The sequence below is a fragment of the Lithobates pipiens genome, unplaced genomic scaffold (assembly GCF_037356315.1).
Source record: "Lithobates pipiens isolate NorthernLeopardFrog02 unplaced genomic scaffold, aLitPip1_a1.2 Scaffold_18, whole genome shotgun sequence".
Taxonomy (NCBI): domain Eukaryota; kingdom Metazoa; phylum Chordata; class Amphibia; order Anura; family Ranidae; genus Lithobates; species Lithobates pipiens.
In genome coordinates, this window is record NW_027507758.1 from 145,921,976 (window position 1) to 145,943,918 (window position 21,943).

Consider the following 21,943-nt stretch of genomic DNA (forward strand, 5'->3'; position numbering starts at 1 on the left):
TACTGTAAAAAGTATCAGCCAAACAAGTTTTCATATATATTTAAGGTCCTAATAAACAAGGAAAAGGGGAGAGTGCCCTATACCTGTGAATAACAGAGTGCAGACTGGGATGGATAATCTGATGCATTATGAAAGGCATAGGTCTGGTAAGAATGAAGGGGCGGCAGGTTGGCATGGAGTAGCTGGGGTTTACGGTAGGAAGCAAGAGGGACCTGGAGATTTAGAAGTAGCTAGGTATGTCCAGGGGGCTGGACCTAGAGGAGCAGCTGTTGAATATGAAGCAGCCGGAACGGTTGGAAAACAAGGTGGTGGAAGACCACTGTGTTTAGTGGAACTGCAGGTCAGGAGCTATGCATATCATAAAAAACATTCTTGGTCTGCATTTCATGTTCCCCACGAGGTCTTCCAGCTGTGGCAGAATGCTATGGCACAAGGTAGCCCTCCCACCTCTGTCTGCCAGTGTGCTTTGCTGTTGGACACATTTCAGTAAGCAGATGTAAGATGCGATCCTTGCACTGTGGGGGGTATCTCTCTCTCTCTTCTTCTTCCGCCATCCACATCCATGCCCAAAGGTGCCTTGATATGATGAAAACTTCTCTGCCGCTGCACCCTAGAGAAACAGAAACTTTTATATATAACATGTACAAGAGGGATAAATTAGGGAGAGGATAGCTAGCTAGATAGATACCCGCCGAATAAACATATCAAGGCTCGTGGACTACTCTGTGGGGTGTAACTGGATGGTGGAATTACAAGACATAGATGGGTTTGAGGGGCCCAGCTTCACTCTCTGCCACCTGATCCTCCCGCTCCTCCACAAACCAGTTGGACGTGGTCCTATAAAAGAGAAAACATTACAAATGACCTTCCGTTTTTGCTTCTTTCGGTTTCTGTCTCCAATGTTGTAGATGAAGTTGTACTTGGAATGGCTCACATCCATTACCTCCATTAACTGCCCATAGGCCTAAATTTAAAATAAACAGTACTAAAGTGCTCCAAAAACTTAACTTTACTTACTTTCTAGACTCCCCACTGTCCTTCATTGGAAGGCTAGCTCCTCGGCACATGGGAGAGGTTTTAGGCCATATGCTGGGGCTCCACTTCTGGCTGCCTCCTTCTCTAAGGTTATTTTGTGATGTGACCTGTCACTGAGTGATTTCCATCGAAAGCAGAGTATGTTCTGAGGGGAAAAAAAAAAAAAAAAAAAAGGTGGTCAATACTCTATATACACTAGAAAGTATACATGTATACGTGAATCATGCAGTGTTATAAACTTACCCCTATTATTCTCCCATCTACATCCCAGTTAGATGTCAGTGATTGTGATATATCCCGCCATGCTGGATATACATGGTGCGTAGAAAATGTCTGGATGCAGCATCACTGAGACTGGGACACATCCTTCGCCATAATAGAGCACACACTGAAGTACACAGCAGATACAAACACTGGAATGCACATTGTGAGGTATGGAAAAAGGAGGGAAGACCACTGGTTACTTCCTGTACAGACAGGAAATCCTGGATTGTCATTCTACTAATCAAAAAAAAAAAAAACTTTTTTGGGCTATTAGAATCTATTCACAAGCGTACACGTGCATAAATTATGCTTCAAAACTCCTCTCCGCACGCAGCTTTAGTCGCGTTTTATTTTCGCTTTTTTTTTTTTTCATTTTAACCACTTGCCGACCGCTGTCGGCATAAATATGTCGGCAGAATGGCTGGGCAAAGTAACGTACCCATACGTTACTTTGAATTTCCCACCGCGTGTGCGCCTGCCACGAGCTCCGCGACAGTGCCCGCGGACTCGATCACCATGGGGATACCTGTGATCCTGTCACGGAGCTCAAGAACAGGGAGATGCCAATGTAAACAGCATCTCCCCGTTCACTGCCAGTGACATTTTTACAGTAATCTGTAATTTTTTTACAGAAAACTCATTTATTCAGGGAAGCCTATCCCACACCCACCTAACTGTCCCTGAGCCACCCCCATGAAATCATTCTCTGCAGCTATTACCTTTTGTACCACCACCTCCTCCCTTTAGAATGTAAGCTCTGCTAGCAGGGCCCTCCTGTATCTTTTGTATTGTATTGTAATTGTGTTGTCCCCCCCATACATTTTAAAGCACTGCGTAAACTGTTGGCGCTATATAAATCGTGTATAATAATGAATGCAATTTTACAGCATTGATCGCCGTATTAATGCCAATGGTCCCAAAAATGTGTCAAAATTGTCCAATGCGTCCGCCATAATGTCGCAGTCACGATGAGAAAAAAAAATGCTGATCGCCGCCATTACTAGTAAAATATTATATATAATACTATAAAACAATTCCCTGTGATTGGAGCAGAGATCAGTGTTCACCAACACACAGCAACGCCCTCCACAGTTAGTAACACACCCCTAGGACACACTTAACCCCTACACTGCCACCCCCTGGTTAACCCCTTCACTGCCAGTGTCATTTACACAGGAATCAGTGCATTTGTATAGCACTGATTGCTGTATAAATGACAATGGTCCCAAAAATGTGTCAAAAATTTCCGATGTGTCCACCATAACGTCGCGGTCACAATAAAATAAAATAAAAATCGCTAATCGCTGCCATTACTAGTAAAAAAAAAATTATTAATAAAAATGCCATAAAATTATCCCCTATTTTGTCAATGCTATAAATTTTGCGCAAACCAATCAATAATCGCTTATTGCGATTTTTTTAACCAAAAATATGTAGAAGAATACGTATCGGCCTAAACTGAGGGAAAAAAATGTTTTTTTAAATATATTTTTGGGGGATATTTATTATAGCAAAAAGTAAAAAATAATGTGTTTTTTTTCAAAATTGTCGCTCTTTTTTTTTTTGTTTATAGCTCAAAAAATAAAAACCGCAGGGGTGATCAAATACCACCAAAAGAAAGCTCTATTTGTGGGAAAAAAAGGATGTCAATTTTGTTTGGGAGCCACGTCGCATGACCGCGCAATTATCAGTTAAAGCGACGCAGTGGCGAATCACAAAAAGTGGTCTGCTCTTAAGCCAGCAAAATGGTCCGGTCTGAAAGTGGTTAAACACTGCTGAAATACAGGGTATTGTCACATGTGTAATCTAGCCTAAAGATGACACAAACCTGACCAGATTTTTACTTGTGTACTACACAATCAGATGTCCATTTACCAATTACTACATTGTTATGCAGTAGTGAAAATTTTGAACGCCTGTTTTTGCCATCCATGTAAATTTAACCTTAGCGTTTCTATTGCATATTATGTTTGTTTCAGCAGTCTTATCAATTTGTGTTACTATATCAAAATCCTTTTCTCTGTATAAAGTTTATTATCACTTATCTATGTACATATGGACTGCCTTTTAGACCCCTTATCCTGGTACTGATTGAAATCAGTTGTCCTGCAATAACTGACAATAAGAGACCTATCAGTAATCACCAACATATAAGAACATTAACAGAAAAATGTACGCATGATCTAAGAGAGTATTAAAACATATTTGATACACAGATGTACTTATTAGAGCTGGAAATATGTTCCTCTTTTCTGCACACCACTCCTAGCATCACTATCCATTCGAATGCCTCTTAAAATGACTCCTAATAGCTTGGATAGCAACGATCATTACTGTGTCAGATGTCTTGGTTTTTGCATGGTTATGGTTACTTCTATATATTTGTTATATATTCTATATATTTGTGATCAATATTAATAGTTCTATAAAATTATTTTACATAAAATACTGGCTAAACAAATATTGTCTAAAATAGTCTTAAGAGCAACATGAATATTCTTACTTGTATCTTGGCCTCCTCTATATATTTGTCCAGATCTGTCAAGTAATCCAAAAAAAAAAAAAAAAAACCTCCTATACTTTGCAGCTGTGCAGGAGTTTCCTATACAGACCCATCACTGCTCCTCTCTCCTTGTGCAGGATGACTGATCTGGAATCAGTTCCCCCCCCCCGTAATTGACTGCAGAATAATGCGTGGACCTGCTGGGTCCCTGGCACGGCTTTGCTCCCTGCACAGGCTATGTGCAGCCCAGTGATGATGTCATAGCTCATTTTAATATTCCCGTTTGAAAAGGCATCTGGTGCACACATAGGGGGAGATGAACTAAAAAAAATTTAACGTGGAGCATGCAAAATCTGGTGCTGCTCTACCATGGAAACCAATAATAAGTGCTGCTTGGGGAGAGGCAAGGTATGGAATGTAATATATACTGACTACTTTACATTGCAGCAAAGCGTAATTTCTTCAGTGTTGTCACATGAAAAGATATAATAAAATATTTACAAGAAATGTGAGATAGAGATAGAGATATATATATATATATATATATATATATATATATCTCTATCTCTCTCTCACATTTCTTGTAAATATTTTATTATATCTTTTCATGTGACAACACTGAAGAAATTACGCTTTGCTGCAATGTAAAGTCGTCTATATATATTTATATTAATTATAGCGCAGGCCATCTTTATGTACAGCAACAAATCTTTTTTTTTCTGATTCTCAGAGAATTCTTTGCCACGAGGTGCCATGTTAAAATGGAAGTAAACCCTTCCAAACAACTTTGACCTACAGGTAAGCCTAGATTAAGGCTTACCTGTAGGTCCAAGTAATATCTCCTAAACCTATATGGTTTAGGAGATATTTGCCCGAAAATGGGCACCGCTGTCTACGGCGCATGCGCCGTAGACAGCGGCGCGCATGCGCACTAAATGCGGCAAGTCCAAGAATGGATTTGCCAAATTTGTCGACTCCCGTGCGCATGCGCGGGAGTGACGTCATCGCGGCCTCGCCGTATGACAGCGGCGGAGCTGCGAGGCGCGACTCCCGTGCGCATGCGCGGGAGTGACGTCATCGCGGCTTCGCCGCTGTCATTGGTCGGAGCTGCGAGACGCCACCAGCAAGATGGACGCGGCGGACTACAGGGATCAGCGGCGACTTCGCTGGCTCCTGTGTCAGGTAAGTGACACATAATGAGCTACTATGCGATGCATAGTAGTCCATTATGCTTTACCTTTGCAGGGAAAAAAAGAGGAAGTAAACCCATCAGGGTTTACTTCCTCTTTAAACTTCCAGTGACCAGTATGAGAGAGTGAGACCTGAAATCTTGTAACACTAACTAGTCACATGACACCGGGGAGGGAAAATGGCTAATTGGGCCCAATTTGGACACATTCACTTAGGGGTGTACTCACTTTTGTTGCCAGCAGTTTAGACATTAATGGCTGTTTGTTGAATTATTTTGAGAGAGCGCGGGGAAAGAGAGAGAGAAAGGGGGGAGAGAGAGAGAGAGAGAGAGAGAAAGGGGGGAGAGAGAGAGAGAGAAAGGGGGGAGAGAGAGAGAGAGAAAGGGGGGAGAGAGAGAGAGAGAAAGGGGGGAGAGAGAGAGAGAGAAAGGGGGGAGAGAGAGAGAGAGAAAGGGGGGAGAGAGAGAGAGAGAAAGGGGGGAGAGAGAGAGAGAGAGAAAGGGGGGAGAGAGAGAGAGAGAGAGAAACGGGGGAGAGAGAGAGAGAAAGGGGGGGAGAGAGAGAAAGGGGGGGAGAGAGACAGAGAAAGGGGGGGAGAGAGAGAGAGGAAGAGGGGGAGAGAGAGAGAGGAAGAGAGGAAGAGGGAGAGAGGAAGAGGGAGAGAGGAAGAGGGAGAGAGAGAGAGAGAGAGAGAGAGGGAGAGGGAGAGAGAGAGAGAGAGAAAGAGAGAGAGGGAGAGGGAGAGAGGGAGAGAGAGGGAGGGAGAGAGAGGGAGGGAGAGAGAGGGAGGGAGAGAGAGGGAGGGAGGGAGGGAGAGGGAGGGAGGGAGGGAGGGAGGGAGGGAGGGAGGGAGGGAGGGAGAGGGAGGGAGGGAGGGAGAGGGAGGGAGGGAGGGAGGGAGAGAGAGAGAGAGGGAGGGAGGGAGAGAGAGAGAGAGAGAGAGGAAGAGAGAGAGAGGAAGAGGGAGAGAGGAAGAGGGAGAGAGGAAGAGGGAGAGAGGAAGAGAGGGAGAGAGAGAGAGAGAGAGAGAGAGAGGGAGGGAGAGAGGGAGGGAGAGAGGGAGGGAGAGAGAGAGAGAAAGGGAGAGAGGGAGAGGGAGAGGGAGAGGGAGAGAGAGAGGGAGAGAGAGAGAAAGGGGGGGGAGAGAGAGAGAGAGAGAGAGAGAGAAAGGTGGGAGAGAGAGGGGGAGAGAGAGAGAGAGAAAGGGGGGGAGAGAGAGAGAGAGAGAAAGGTGGGAGAGAGAGAGAGAGAGAAAGGGGGGACAGAGAGAGAGAGAGAGGGGGGAGAGAGGGGGGAGACTGACTGTTTTCAAATCACATTGAAAATAGAATTGCGTCTAAATTGCATCAACTTGCACTGGAAAATGGATTCCACTCATAGCATATCAGTGTGAACCTAGCCTAAGTAAGAAGCTGATTGGCTACTATGCACAGACAGCTGCACCAGATTGTGTATGCACAAGCTTTAGTACATCTCATGGGGAATTTATATCCTTTAGAGCTATTGAGTAATCTATTGGGACAAATGTTTTTGTGCTCAGAGCTAAGTTTTAATAGATGGATATATTCAGTTTTGGATTATGAATGGGGAGGGATTAGAACACCTGTTAGAGAGATTCCCCCTCTCCAATTGTCTGGTTTACGGATGTCCCCAAGAGTGAAGGAAAATCCCACATTTTTAGTTGTCACCAACACAGGAATAGAGATAACATTTTCCGATGGGGACACTAGTTCTGGTGATGACCAGGGATTTCCCCCACTTTGATCGTATCTCCTCTCGCTTCCTGTCGTGGCTATGGGACAGGAAGTAAAGGAGGTCTCACTAGGACCAAAATTGGCAAACAATGAAAATAAAACAACCTGACAAGGGTATAACCCTCTTATACTCTATTTTAAATGGAAACAAAAGTTTTGCCATTCACTCTAAGCTGTCTCTGTAACATACACATGGTGCTGATCAACAAGTTTGAATGCTATAAGTTAAAGAGAAAGGTACAAAAGAAAATGTATTACCTTGCAACCTCTTCAAGTACACTGGTACATCACTTTTAATACTTTTACTATCTTCATCCGCTGCTTCTTTTAACAGTCTCGGTGGGTTATTTTGTGCCAACCAATCAGCTACTTTACTTTCTGCTGCAATCATCTCTGTATGTAACCCAGCAAGGTCCTTATCTCCAGCAGACAGAGTCTTCTTTGATTTTTGACGATGGTCCATAAATTTGGTTATATGGTCTTTAATGGTTACTTTACCGGGAGAGGTCTCATCAAACTCAATGGTAAATGAAGCGTGGCCTGCCCCTGAAACTTGAGAACAGTGAGGATCCTGGGATGGGATTTCAAATGTGGCATTTTCTACATCTGACTTTTGTTGGAGTTCTTTAGAAGGGATCTCAAAGTAACTCGGCTCTCTGATAAAAGAATTTGCATTTTCTTCCTTCAATGTGGTCACTTGCAGAGCACTTTTCTTAGCATCTTTGCAGCAACCTAAAAACGAAATGAACACATGTATAGTGCACTCTGACAAAAGATGATTTTAACATGAATTGCTATCCAATCTTTACAAAAGGCATAGGCGCAGCTAGTGCAGCTAATTCCTATCTTGTAAGACAACCCATTCAGTGCAAAATAGAAATGAAAGGCAAAACATTTGTGTATATAATAAAAAAAAAAAAAATTTCCTTTTTTTTTTTTTTTTTTGAAGTGATCACATACCCTCTGCACTGCATAAGGATCTTAAAGTGGTTGTAAACCCTTTACAACCACTTTAACCTAGATTAAGGCTTACCTGTAGGTGCTTGAAATATCTCCCAGACCTGTGTGGCCTAGGAGATATTTGCAAATCGACATAAGGAGATTTCTTCTGCGCATGCGCCGCTGTGCCGTTTCTAGCTCGGGTCACGCCGTTAAAGGCGCCCCCCGCGCGCATGTGCGGGAGTGACGTCACGTGACTCTGGCCAGTCACAGAGCCGGAGTTCACGGCCCCGGAAGGAAAAGGGGTGAAGAATGGACGCTCGCTACTAGCGATGCATAGTAGCCCATTATGCTTTACCTTTGCAGGGAAGCAAAGAGGAAGTGACACCCATCAGGGTTTACTTCCTCTTTAAAGGATAAGTTCACCTTTGGAAACATGTTACACGTTCCCTCCATTTTTAGGGTGGAACATTTAACATGTTCCCAATGCTGCAGCCCCTGCCTGATTACCCCCACCCCCCATGACAGCAGTGATGCCGAGAACAGCCAAGAGCCGCTGAGAAGCTCACAATCCGCGGGGGATCAGCGTATAACACGCACCCACGATTTTAAGGGAAAAAAGTGCATGTTATATGCCGATAAATACAGTATTTAATTTCTTTTACAAAAAGTGAACTTATCCTTTAAGAGAGCTGGGGGAGGAGGAACGGCAGTATGCTGAACTTTCCACTGAATGTCTGTGCAGGACAAGTCTGGTCATCGGAGGAGAGCAGGCTGAGCTCCCAGCACAGCTAGAGAACTGACCATGCTGTGCTATTCTGCCTAGTGTGGCCAGGTTTTAAAAAGGAAAGCAGAGTCACTGGCAGGAACACCAGGGATTTCACACAAAGGAAGTAATACAAAGAGAACAGGATACTTTTTCAAACAAGTACATGGTACAGCAGCCACATATCAGAAATATGAAAGGTTGGGTTTACATGTTCTTTAGGTAAAGGAAAAAAAAAACTTGACTTTAGGACCACTATAAGGCCATAAGGGACCTGCTCTCCCCACATTTGTGATCATTTGTGCTTGTTATTAATATTACACATGATTTATATAGTGTCAACAGTTTAAGCTGCGCTTTACAAAATAAAGGCAGATAGTACAGTTACAAAACAATTCAAGACAGGAGGGATAGGATTATCCTGCTTGTAAGGACTTAAAGACAAAGTTCCTTTTTAGATTGTATCTGAAATTGACTCAAATTTTTGTTCAATTTTGTATTTTTAATCATGTACATTACAAAATGAGATTTCAAGAAAAAAAAACAAGACAAACAAAAAGCTGGGAAAGGTCATGCTTATTCAAAGGACAATAAGATGAAAGGGCACTCAATCCATCAAGGTGTTCTCCTGCAATAGTCCAAATTGCATGAGACCAATATACAGGGAGGAAAAAAAAGTATTTGGATCCCCTGCTGATTTTGTACATTTGCCCACTGAAAGAAATGATCAGTCTATCATTTTAATGGTAGGTTTATTTTAATACTGAGAGACAGAATAACAAAAACAATCTGAAAAACGCATTTAAAAAAAAAGTTATAAATTGATTTGCATTTTAATGAGTGAAAAAAATATTTGACCCCTTCGCAAAACATGACTTAGTACTTGGTGGCATAACCCTTGTTGGCAATCAGAGGTTTCTTGTACTTGGCCACCAGGTTTGCACACATCTCAGGAGGGATTTTGTCCCACTCCTCTTTGCAGTTCCTCAAGTCATTACGGTTTCGAGGTCGATGTTGGGCAACCCGCACCTTCAGCTCCCTCAACATATTATATAATTTTATGGTATTAAGGTCTGCAGACTGGGTAGGCCACTCCAGGACCTTAATGTGCTTCTTCTTGAGCCGCTCCTTTGTTGCCTTGGCCATGTGCTTTGGGTCCTTATCAAGCTGGAATACCCATCCACGACCCATTTTCAATGCCCTGGCTGAGGGAAGGAGATTCTAACCCAAGATTTGAAGGTACATGGCCCCATCCATTGTCCCTTTGATGCAGTGAAATTGTCCTGTTCCCTTAGCAGAAAAACATCCCCAAAGCATAATGTTTCCATCTCCATGTTTGACGGTGAAGATGGTGTTCTTGGGGTCATAGGCAGCATTTCTCCTCCTCCAAACACGACGAGTTGAGTTGATGCCAAAGAGCTCGATTTTAGTCTCATCTGACCACAACACTTTCACCCAGTTCTCCTCTAAATCATTCAGATGTTCATTAGCAAAATTCAGATGGGCCTGTACATGTGCTTTTTTGAGCAGGGGGACCTTGCGGGCACTGCAGGATTTCAGTCCTTCATGATGTAGTGTATTACCAATTGCTTTCTTGGCGACTATGCTGCCTTGAGATCATTGACAAGATTCTCCCGTGTAGTTCTGGGCCGATTCCTCACCGTTCTCATGATCATTGAAACGCCAAGAGGCGAGATCTTGCATGGAGCCCCAGACCGAGGGAGATCAACAGTTATTTTGTGTTTATTCTATTTGAGAATAATCACACCAACTGTTGTCACCCTCTCACCAAGCTGCTTGGCTATGGTCTTGTAGCCCATTCCAGCCTTGTGTAAATCTACAAACTTGTCCCTGACATCCTTGGACAGCTCTTTGGTCTTGGCCATAGTGGAGAGATTGGAATCTGTTTTATTGCTTCTGTGGAAAGATGTCTTTTATACAGGTAACAAAATGAGATTAGGAGCAATCCCTTTATGGGAGTCCTCTTAATCTAAGCTTGTTACCTCTACAGAAGACACCTGGGAGCCAGAAATCTTGCGGATATATAGCGGATCAAATACTTATTCCATTCATTAAAATGCAAATCAATTTATAACTTTTTGAAATGCGTTTTACTGGATTTGTTTTGTTGTTATTCTGTCTCTCACTGTTAAAATAAACCGACCATTAAAATTATAGACTGATCATTTTGTTGTCAGTTGGCAAACGTACAAATTAAGCAGAGAATCAAATACTTTTTTCCCCTCACTGTACAGGATGTCTAATAAAAACAAGATCTGATATAGACAGGATACGGTCAAAGTAAACCTTCAACTACATCCTCTCTAGGAGAATCTTCTCAAGTTTCACCACTCCGATCCATCTGGATCCCAACAAATAAAGAGACAATGTAAAGAAAATAAAGAGTATAGGAGAGCAAAGAAGATTTGCAAAGAGGATGAGGGATAAAAAGGGGGAAGTAGGATACAATAGAAACGGAATGAAATAGGCAGGTCCTATTTGTGAATTGTCCAAAATCCAACTGAATATGTATGCAAGAAACACATATCAGGCATTTAGTCCTTGTCGAATCAGTTGGATAAATAGAATAGTAATAATAAAATCAAAATTAACAAGAAATACAAAACAAATATACATTTTATACCTGTTGCTCCAGCATCATTTGGTTTGCCTTCTTGGTTATTTGGGTTTCCTGCAGCATCTTCATCCCCCCACCAGGATGGCTGCCCATACAATGGTGTTCCACGGTGCACTGCAGAAAGGTCTGCTGTTTAAAAAAATAAACACATACAGAGAGGAAGAAATGTTACACATTCTGTCCAAAAGGGAGGTGTTTTATCATAAAAGTGTAATATGTACAGAAACACATATGTAGTAATCACACAGAATTTTTAAATGCTTAAAAAAAATTACAAAAAGCAGCCTGCAAAAAAATAATATCAATACTTGGCTCTGGCGGAGTGATGAATCACATTACTCTCTCCAAGCGTTAAAGTGATATTAAACCCTCAGGTTTTTTTAAAACATTTTCAGCTGCCAATTTAATAGCTTATTGAGTATGCAGTTTCTTTCCTTTTTAATCCTTGCCAGTGTTCCTGTTCACGCTGGTTCTGCGACCACTACCCCAGGTTTCCTGTTCAAGGGTGGTTCCTTTTTCTTGCAGCATCCTATGGAGCCTTCTATGCAGAGATTTGAGTTGTGTCTTCCTACACTGTGTGCATCAACAGAAACACATGGCCCCATAGCCTAGAATGGCAGGGCAATCCCCTGTTCCTCACTCCTCCTTCTTTCTCCAAGCTAACTGACTGACTCCAGAAAGCAATGTCCACTGTTAACTCTTTCCTGTAAAAAGTTCAGGGAAACAGCACAGCGAGTAGGAGTCAGTAGCATTAAAAAATGTAAACTGTGCTTCTTTCCTCACTGCACTCATCCTTATGGGCCTCATATATTTACACCAAATATCTTCCGATTGCCTTAGCCCATTTCAAGCTCTCAAAGATGAATATGAACTTCTCAATTATATGCCGTTTAGCTACCTTCCACTACGGCACGTTGTGTGGGTTCAGTTCCCAGATACGTATGTCTCTCTCCTAATGTGGGTGGATTTAAGCCCAGACCCTACAAAACAGATATTCACCTTATATAACACTTTGCTTACCCCCTCTGCCACTAAATTAGAGTACCAGGTTAAAGTGGTTGTAAACCCTTGCAAACCACTTTGACCTACAGGTAAGCCTAAATTAAGGCTTACCTGTAGGTCCAAGAAATATCTCCTAAACCTACACGGTTTAGGAGATATTTACAAAAAGACAGGCACCGTCATAGACAGCGGCGCACAGGCGCACTAGACATGCCGCTGCTAGCAGCAATATGCCATTAGTGGCGGCTCCTGTGTGCATGCGCGGGAGTGACGTCATCGCTGCTCCGACGTTCCGTGCTACAGAGGACAGTGGTGACTTTGCTGGCTCCTGTGTTAGGTAAGTGACCCATAATGGGCTACTATGCGATGCATAGTAGCCCATTATGCTTTACCTTTGCAGGGTTACCATCAGGGTTTACTTCCTCTTTAAGACCCAATGGGAGGTGGATATTGGCACTCTAAATTACTCAAATTGGGAGGAAATCATGAACAATTACAAATTGGTATCCACCAAGGTCCCTGACCATCTAACCCAATTATACATAAAGTATAGAGCATATCTAACCCCTGTTCGTATATATCTAGATACTGTCCCCACTTACAGCCCTTTATGCCTACGGTTCCCCACTGAGGCGGGCACATTTTACCACCGTTTATGAGCGAATCCCATTATACATTTTGAACCCAGGAGATCATACATTTCTACGTGACAAAATGGGCTCTGCTGCAATTAGATCCTAACTAATGTCTGCTAGACCTTCTTCGTAACCCTCATACTGACAGATTCCTAACTATATTCCTCCATGACATGCAATTTAGTGCTGGGAAGCTGGTAGTGCGTACGTGGATGCAGGCTACCACCTTACGTTTCAGTCCTGGTTAACTGACGTAAACGACGCTTGATAGTTGATATACTTTCACTGGGGATGCCCATCCAAATAAAATAAAATCTGTGACCGCTGGCTCTCGCACTCTGGCACCTGTGTCTAAGCAGTGGGCCTATTTTTTAATTACTGGGTTTGCATGCACGTATCTTTTATCTGTTCCCGTGATGTGTTTAGAACAATGGCCCTATGGGAGACATCCCTGTTGAGGTGCTCCTTCACGACTGTCCTCAAAGTATTCTGTATGTACGAATATATGCCAGACTTGCGTTAAAATACCCTCACATTTGCTATGAGCCCACACTGACTGTCTGCCCCCCACCACCTTTCTTATTCTTTATTTTTTTTTGTGTGTTCATTTCCTAATGGCTCGCTATCCTGCTGAGCTGCTGCAACACATTGTAATGTGGTGTCCACTGCTTGGAAATAATTTCTTGGCTGTCCTTTCAACTGCATTGTATTACTGTACCAACATGTGTACACCAATAAACTTTGGGTTTTCAACATGGAAACTGTAAGCGCTGTGTTAAGAATTACAGTCTTTGTAACCTTAAAAATCTGATTTTAACAATCTGTTTTTTTAAATCTTTAAACTGTATATTTTCATATTATGTGAAAAAAACAGACTCTGAGCAGCCAATACTAAGGGTTAAAGGGGTTGTAAACCCTTGCGTTTTTTTTAATCTCTATGCATTAAGGTGAAAAAACTTCTGACAGTGACGCCCCCCCAGCCGGTCACCAACCCCCCCCCCCCCCTGTTTTACTCATCTGAGCCCTTCATTCCCTCGGCGGAGTTTCGCTGGACTTCTCTGCCTAGTGTTCTCGGCTCTTGATTGAATAGCTTGAAAACATCCCAGCCATTGGCTCCCACTGCTGTCAATCAAATCCAAATGAAGCGGGCTCTGGGGCTGAGTCCGGCATTCTGTGTCTATACACGCAAATGCTGGACTTGGGAGCGCGCCTGCAAGGTAACCCCCAGGGAGAGAGCTTCTCCCGGGGGGATTTACCGATGCGGGGAGGAGCTGCCAGCGCTGCCGCGGGACCCCAAAAGACGAGATTCAGGGGCCAAACTGTGCAAAACTAACTGCACAGTGGAGGTAAGTATGATATGTTTGTTAATAAAAAAAATAAAAATAAAAATAATGAATTTCAACCACTTTAAGATACCAATCCAAAACAATTGTGCAAAAAAAGTGCAGCGTTGAAACACATAAAATATTAAAAATTTATTAGATAAATATAAATAATAAAACCCCTAGACCAAAACAAGCAATTAACTCATGCAGTGCAGGCAAAAAATAAAATAAAAAAATTGTCCGGAGTTCTGCTTGAAACACAGAAAGGTCCAAAACGAAATGGAAAAAAATAAAAGCAGGATACCTGCAAGCTTTTCATCTGACTTCAATGTCTCCAAAGCTTTGTGATGAACATCTGTAGGCACGTTTGTCTTTATGTCTGCGCTCTTGCATTTCGATACTTCAGTTTCAATTTGCTTTTGAGAAAACTGGAGTTGACTTGTAAACTTTTCGTGCTAAAGAAAATAGAGAATTAGGCTTACTCTAGTTTTGGAATCCTTCAAAATAGCTCTACCAGATTTGACTCTACCTTCATTAACAAGAAACACAAGCAAGAGTATATACGATCAAACGTTTTAGTCTAAACCCAGTTCTATAAGAGAACATACACAAAGCAGGATAAAAACAAAGAGGAAATATGAGGGCTCTTTGTGTTGTCCTGAAAGGTTTCTGGAAAAAGAGGTAATCATTATATATATCTGTTAAAGTAGGAGCACTGTTGTTAAGGCCTCATGCACACTGGATGTTTTTACAGCTGCTTTTTTTGGCTTCAGACGTTTTCTTCTACATTCAAATAACTCTCCAGCATGTTATCCTCTGTCTCCATGCACACATAGGCTGTTATCGACTGCCTTTGGCTGGGAGTTTTTTTTTGGCTGGAAAAAACCCACCAAAACTAGTGGGTTCTGAGCTTGTAAAGGCACTCCATCGCCTAAAAATGCAGATAAACTCTCAAAAACGTGTCTCACCAGCGTTTAACGTTTATGATCCCATTGAAAAAAAAAAAAGAGCTAAAAAACTTTATTGTAAAAACATTGAAACACTCACTGCAAAGCTACTGGCCTTTTTATAATGTTAATGTAACGTCCAGTGTGCATGAGGTCTAAAACTTTGCAACCTAAGCACTGGTCATGGCTACATTAAAGGACAATTGGGAAGTATTGATAAAAATATGCATACCAGACAATAGGGCTGTCCTGCATTATCTGTTCTAAACAACTACCATATCTCACCCAAGAAGCTGCCATTTCTGGATGCTTGGAAGGCTTCTTCTTCAGCAAGCCCAATGAATAACAAGCAACTGAGTAGAGACATCACTGTAATGCAAATGTCCAACCTTAAGGTGGACCTATCAGTAACTTTATATGGTTGTGTGACTACATTCTCAAGAGTCACAATATTTAGTCATAGTATAATTGAAAAGCCACTGCTGAGTTTTAATGGTTGTTTCTAGGAATAAGGAATGCCTCCCGTAAAAATGATGTCATCAGTTTACTTACTGCAGACAGGGAGAAACATTTTATCAATCTTCACTCTCACAGTGATCACTCACCAAGACTGTTAACATTGTAATTTTCTGCCAACTAACAAGGTTAGAGGAAGCAACATGGGTCTAATATGTGTGAGAAAACCTGTACACACAAGTAGAGCATGAAGCCTACTTTGAAGCCAGTATGACTGACAAATACAAATACAGAAAATAGACACCACCTTATCTCTATAGGAGTCTTAAATAATGATTCAACCCCCCTACCCGAGGAGAAGAAAAGGGAAAAGCAAAAAGGCATTCTATAAAAGAGTCTCTTTGAAGGGTAATAAATAGGTAAATAAATTACAAAAATAAATAAGAATTAAAAAATAAATAAATAAGATACAAAATTTTCTTTGGCATACAACCACATAGTGAGCCCCCCCCCCCCCTTTTGATTTATACCCATCACTGGATCAATGTATGAAAGAACACAGGGCAAATCAGAATAATAGTCAACATCTAAGGCCATTAACTTTCTAATAAAATTAATTTGAAAAGCCACATTAACCACTTCAGCCAAGGATTTGCCCCTTAAATGACCAGAGCATTTTTTGCGATTCGGCACCACACTGCTTTAATTGCGTGGTCGTGTGACATTGTACCCAAACAAAATTGACATACTTTTTTTCCCCCATTTTTTTTTTGGTGGTATTTGATCACCTCTGTGGTTTGTATTTTTTTGTGCTATAAACAAAAAAGACTGACAATTTTGAAAAAAAAATAATATTCTTTTACTTTTTGCTATAATAAATACCCCCAAAAAATATATATAAAAACAAATTTCTTTCTCAGTTTAGGCCGATATGTATTCTTCTACTTATTATTGGTAAAATCGCAATAAGAGCATATTGATTGGTTTGCCCAAGATTTATAGCATCTACAAAATAGGGGATAGATTTATGGCCTTTTTTTAATAATTTTTTTTAATGGTGGTGATTTTTAATCGGGACTGCAACATTGCGGCAGACAGATGGGACACTTGACACTATTTTGGGACCATTGACATTTACACAGCAATCAAAATAGCCACCGATTACTGTGTAAATGTCACTGGCAGGGAAGGGGTTAAACACTAGGGGGTAATCAAGGGGCTAAATGTGTCCCCTCAGCGTGTTCTAACTGTAGGGGGGGTGGGCTACCTAGGACACAACAGGGAGCAGTAGATCCCCGACATGTCACTAGGCAGAACAGGAAAATGCCTTGTTTACATTTTCCCGTTCTACCTCTCATCGCCACAATCGCAGGCCACTGGCAGACAGGGTCCGCGGGACATGCGGGCACACTCATGCTAGCCCGGGATTACGAAGGGATGTATGGATATGCCCTTTTGTGCAACCGTGCCATTCTGCCAACGTACATCGGCGTGCGGCGGTTGGGAAGCGGTTAACTTCTGAGGTGATCTTGGTACAAAGGACCCACTGACCAATTCAAGATATGAGGCAGAGGGTCCCCAGCACAAAATTTGCAATCAAAACTTAATAAACAGGTCAGAATCCTGTTACAGAAAAGAATAAAATTGTTTCATATTATATATGCTTTGGGACTTGTGTTTCCAGTTTACAGCAGAAGGAGCCACATTTCACAGAGTGGTCTGGAAAGAAGGACTGGGGGGAAAAAATAAATAAAAAATATTGGACATTATTAATTTAAGTGAATTACCTTAAGAGCTTCCTCAGGGACCTTCATTTCTCCACGTACTACAGTAAAAAGATTTGTATGTATTTTCTGCTAAGGAAATAGCAGATAACGTTAACAGTTATACACGTAACAATTAGTAATCAGCATCGACCAACCACATTGCACAGGCTAAAACCAAGAAATCTTGTGAGCTACCCAAAATCGGTAAAATATGTAACACCTCCTATCAGGACAGCTACTAGCACTTATCACGTCCCATACGACCGTGCAAATGCAATATTTATAGAGGGAATGCTGCGCTATCTGGATGTTAGCATGAATGCCTTGATGCAATGACACTAAATAAAAAATGTGTTGACGTGCAAACCAAGTTTTTTTTTTACCATAGAGCGTGTGATCACAGCATCACAAACCTTATAATCCACATGTGTTGAAATGTATAAAGTGCCTCCGTGCTGGTAAAATAAAAATATATAAAGTATATTTGGTGCAAACTCCAAAAAGTTCATACAAAATAAAATCAAAAACTTCATGCGTCAAAAATACCCATCCAAAAAAAAAAGTATTTATTAGAGTATAAAAATGGGGTGCAAATAACGTGTGCGTGTTATACGCCAATCCTTCAATTTCAGCTGCCTCGAAGGACAGGGTGGGGGTGGGACGAGCACCGTCAGATTACATACAGCGAGAATCTCCTGTTTACTTGGCAGCCTCTGTAATAGAAAGTGCGGTCTCCTGGGAAGCCAGAGGACCAGTGTTCTGTCCATCATAGGAGAGTCTCACTGTATGTAATCTTTCGGTGCTCGTAAACACTTCCTGACCGCCCACCACAGATATATTGCAGTAGCCGCTCTGTGCCAGATCACCTACTAGCACTTCCAGGACTGGGGCGAGCACGTGTGCCGCTGGCGACCCACTCCCCTCTGTGATCACACACAGTGGGAGCCCAGCGGCAGGTACCGTCAATTAGATGTCCGCCAGCACCTGCCGATTGTACAGTACACAGGCTGAATGGCAATCTGCCTAAGTAAACAAGGCAGATTGCTGTTCTATCAGTAGGGAAGGCATTGATCTTGTGTTCCCGCAAAGCAGGAACATGGATCAATGCCTTCCCATTGTGAAAGTATCTCCCCCACAGTGAGAAAGCACAGGCTAGGCATACAGTTAACCCTTTGATACTTTATGAATGTACTATATCCTTGAACTGAGTAGCCAAAGATTAACAGACTTAGCTACATGCTAGGTTTTTTGCAGGAATCTTTTTCATTTATAGAAGTAACCACAGAGTAAATGGGGTTGATTTAGTAAAGGCAAATAGGTATCACTTTGCAAGAGAAGTTACACTTTACAAGGGAGTCATAGATCACCATCTCGCTGCATGTTTGAACCCCGCAATTGGCACACAACCATGGTCCACATCCCTATCCGACTGCCTTAAGGGGAAGTGGTGGTAAAAACGCATCTCAACCGCCTGTTAATAAGCAACTGCATTGAAAACAATTTTCTCCCTATTGGATATCAGTCAGGGTTTTATCACCTCTGTTATCCTTTTTTTTTTTTTCTAGACAGGGAAATGTCGCCCAACCCCCAGCACCACAATGGCAGTGGTTGAACCTTAACAAAGTCGGATAACTGAGCTACAAATCCTATGTAGTATAACATTTAGAAAGCAACAACTCTGATGTGAGATGTGCGCAGTCTCAAATAAACAATTGTATATAGAGTTGCGCTAAAAACACACACTAGTGAAAAAAAAAAAAAGAGATAAATAAAATAAAAAGTCCAAATGCGATAAAAGGATTTTTCCAACAGTATCCACACCATCCGTCACCATAAAGTGTGTGATCCTTAGGCTCCATGCACACTGGTTTGGGCATTTGGATTGGACATTTTTTTTTAAAAAGCCCATAAACTCCACTCTGTTAGTCTATGTGTCCATGCACACATGGACATTTTTTTAGCTTCAATGAGCAGTGGAGTTTGTGGGCTTTTTTCTGAACGCCAGAAATTTAAGTTCAAAGTGCCGTTTTTCAACGCCAAAAAATTACAAACGCTGATAAACGCTCATGCTCACGCGCGTTAATTAGTGTTCGGCATTCTATTTTTTCAATGCATTGTAGGAGTTTGGAAGGCACTGTGGGATTTTTGGAGTGTCCTCTGTGTATTTTTATTGAAAACTCCCATAAACGCTAGTACAATACGCTGTTAAAAGCACATTTTTCAACCGTTTTCTGCCAGCAATCTGGCGTCCAGAAAAAGCTTTTTTGAGCTTCAGTGTGCATGGAGCCTTAAGCTACCACCTCGCTTACCAGGCTTGCGCGGACCCTCATTACGGAAGGTCGGTGAGACTTGAGGCTCAAAACCCAGCTGGGGCCTTTATCCATCCAAGGGAACTTGCGGGGCATGGAGATGGTGAACCTGACTGAGAAATTCTCAATGCCTTCTGCTTTCACAAGTATTAAAACAGTTCTGGTGCTAGAGAACATTGTACATGTATTGAGCAGCTCCCGACTCTTATTATTACTTTTCCTTCTGGATTTTTGATTTTCGCTAAGGCTCCATTCACACTCGTTCGATTTGTCATGCAACTCTGGACACAAAGTCGCAAGACAAGCTGCAGCCCATGTATTTCAATGTATATACAAAAAAAGTGCAGTACTAATACGATACCTGTAGAGCAAACCCCGGTAAAATATAAGAGAATACTCAATATTTTACTGTGGTTTGTTCTACAGCTATCATATTAGCGCTGCACTTTTTTTTTTGTATATAGTTTTTTTTTTTTACTTTGCAAAGCGATCCTTTGCTGTGCCGGCTGCTAACAAACGTTTAAAGAGACAGCACGGTTCACCTATCCTATTATTTTACACATGTATTTCAATGTAAGCTGTTCAAATCTATGCACTACTTCGATGGGACTTTCATGTGACTTGAGTGTCATAGACTTGAGTCCCAGACTTTCATGCGACTTGAGTGCAATATAAACTTTCAAAATCCGCATTAAAGTCGCATCTTAATGTTATCAATGCAACCGTTTTGCAACAGACCAAATTTGCAATGGAAATTGCATGACTTGAGTCCCACAAGTGTGAATGAAGCCTGAAAGTTTTTATATATTTGTGGAAGTAAACACATTGCTCTTCACTGGTTGGATCTGTGTAGTACTCATTACTATATGGCATTATTGCTGGCGCTGTGACATGCCACTTGTGTCTGTGGGTTCTAAGAAAAGGCTCCGCACAATGCTCCTTAGATTACCCATACAGCATGTCTATTGTTTATCCTCAACTAGCAGCTCAACCCATTTGTTACCATGGCACAACGTTCTGTATATGAATTATTTATTTTTCAGTCTGAGTGTTAACATTGTGTCATCGGTCATTAATGTCCAAACACTCCTGAATCATAGGCCTAGACGTGAGAGGTAAAATAGGATGTTAATCTGGGATTAACAAGAAAAGAGACTGGTTTATGGTGAATATACTGAAACCTAATGTACAATCATTTATTTTATTCACTTAAATACGGTAACACTTTTTCTTTATGGCTATACAGGGATCGATTAAACTTCTACATTAGGAACAGACTGCGTGTTTCACACTTGAAGTAGCGTATTAAGCAGAATTGATTCGTTTGCGTCCTTTGTCCATTTGCTACTGGATTTAGCATAATGCGTCTGATTTCAGCTCGTCTAAATAAATGCATCAATCAATTACATATCAAAAGGATATCATAGCCAAATCTCAGCTTATCTTCAAGCTTCAGCGTAATATAAGTCTGTTCAGGAATCCGGACATCATTCACAAATGTCTGCAAATAAAATAAAACATAATAAAAGACACATTATAATGCAAAACTTTTCAGGGCAAAAAAATAAATAAATAAAGTTCACACATGCATTGATAGCTTAGTTTGGATTTTGTCTGTCAATAATGAGAGCATACAGTATATAGCCCACCCCTCACCTTCCCACCCCCAACAGTTATTGTCTGGAAAGGATGGTTCAGGCCTACATTACTGGTTTTTATACAGCTCTACAAATACAATTTCTATGCCTCCGTGCAATATGAGAAAAAAAACGGATCCAATGATGATTGGGTCTTCCGCTGCTAAGTTACATCCACACAATCCACAGGCTTTTGGGCACCCTGAATTAACCCAATCGTGTAACACACAATAGTGAACATTTATAATAGCAGTCGCAATAATGGCAGCTCCTAGGCCACTTTCAGACTGAAATCGGCGTTCGCTGTAAAGCGTCGTTAGTTTCACAGTCGTTTCAGAGGCGCTTTTCAGCCACTAGTTGGGCACTTTTAACCCCCGCTAGCGGGCAATAAAGGTTAAAAGTGTCCGCAAAGCGCCAGTGCCGAAGCAATGTGCAGGCGATTTGGCAGCTCTGGCCATTGATTTCAATGGCAGGGGCATTTTGAAACTGCACCAAAGATGCGGCTTGCAGGACTTTTTTTCCCGTTCTGCAAGCGCACTGCTCCAGTATGAAAGCACTCGGGGTTTCACACTGGAGTGACAGGAGAGGTGCTTTGCTAGCGCTAATTTTAGCTCGGCTACACCTGTAACACGCCTCAGTGTGAAAGTGGCCTTAAAGGGTTTGTAAAGTAATTTTAATTTTTTTTCTTAAAATAACAAACATGTTATACTTATCTCCACTGTGCAGCTCGTTTTGCACAGAGTGGCCTCAAACCTGCTCTTCTAGGGTCCCTCGGCA

The 21,943-nt window shown here is 41.7% G+C and overlaps 1 protein-coding gene across 6 annotated transcripts in view; it reads right to left on the reverse strand.

Annotated features, from left to right (window-relative positions):
* Positions 1-21,943, reverse strand: part of CEP170 (centrosomal protein 170) — a 133,329-nt gene that overhangs the window by 69,917 nt on the left and 41,469 nt on the right. For 4 of the 6 annotated variants that reach the window (XM_077486225.1, XM_077486224.1, XM_077486228.1 and 1 more), the window contains exons 4-8: positions 20,949-21,030; positions 17,242-17,297; positions 14,356-14,506; positions 11,096-11,218; positions 7,005-7,478 (exon numbers count right to left, since the gene is read on the reverse strand). In XM_077486225.1, coding sequence (XP_077342351.1) covers positions 7,005-7,478; positions 11,096-11,218; positions 14,356-14,506; positions 17,242-17,297; positions 20,949-21,030 — 886 coding nt within the window. The remainder of the gene's footprint in view (positions 1-7,004; positions 7,479-11,095; positions 11,219-14,355; positions 14,507-17,241; positions 17,298-20,948; positions 21,031-21,943) is intronic. The other 2 variants (XM_077486226.1, XM_077486229.1) reach the window with 1 other exon arrangement.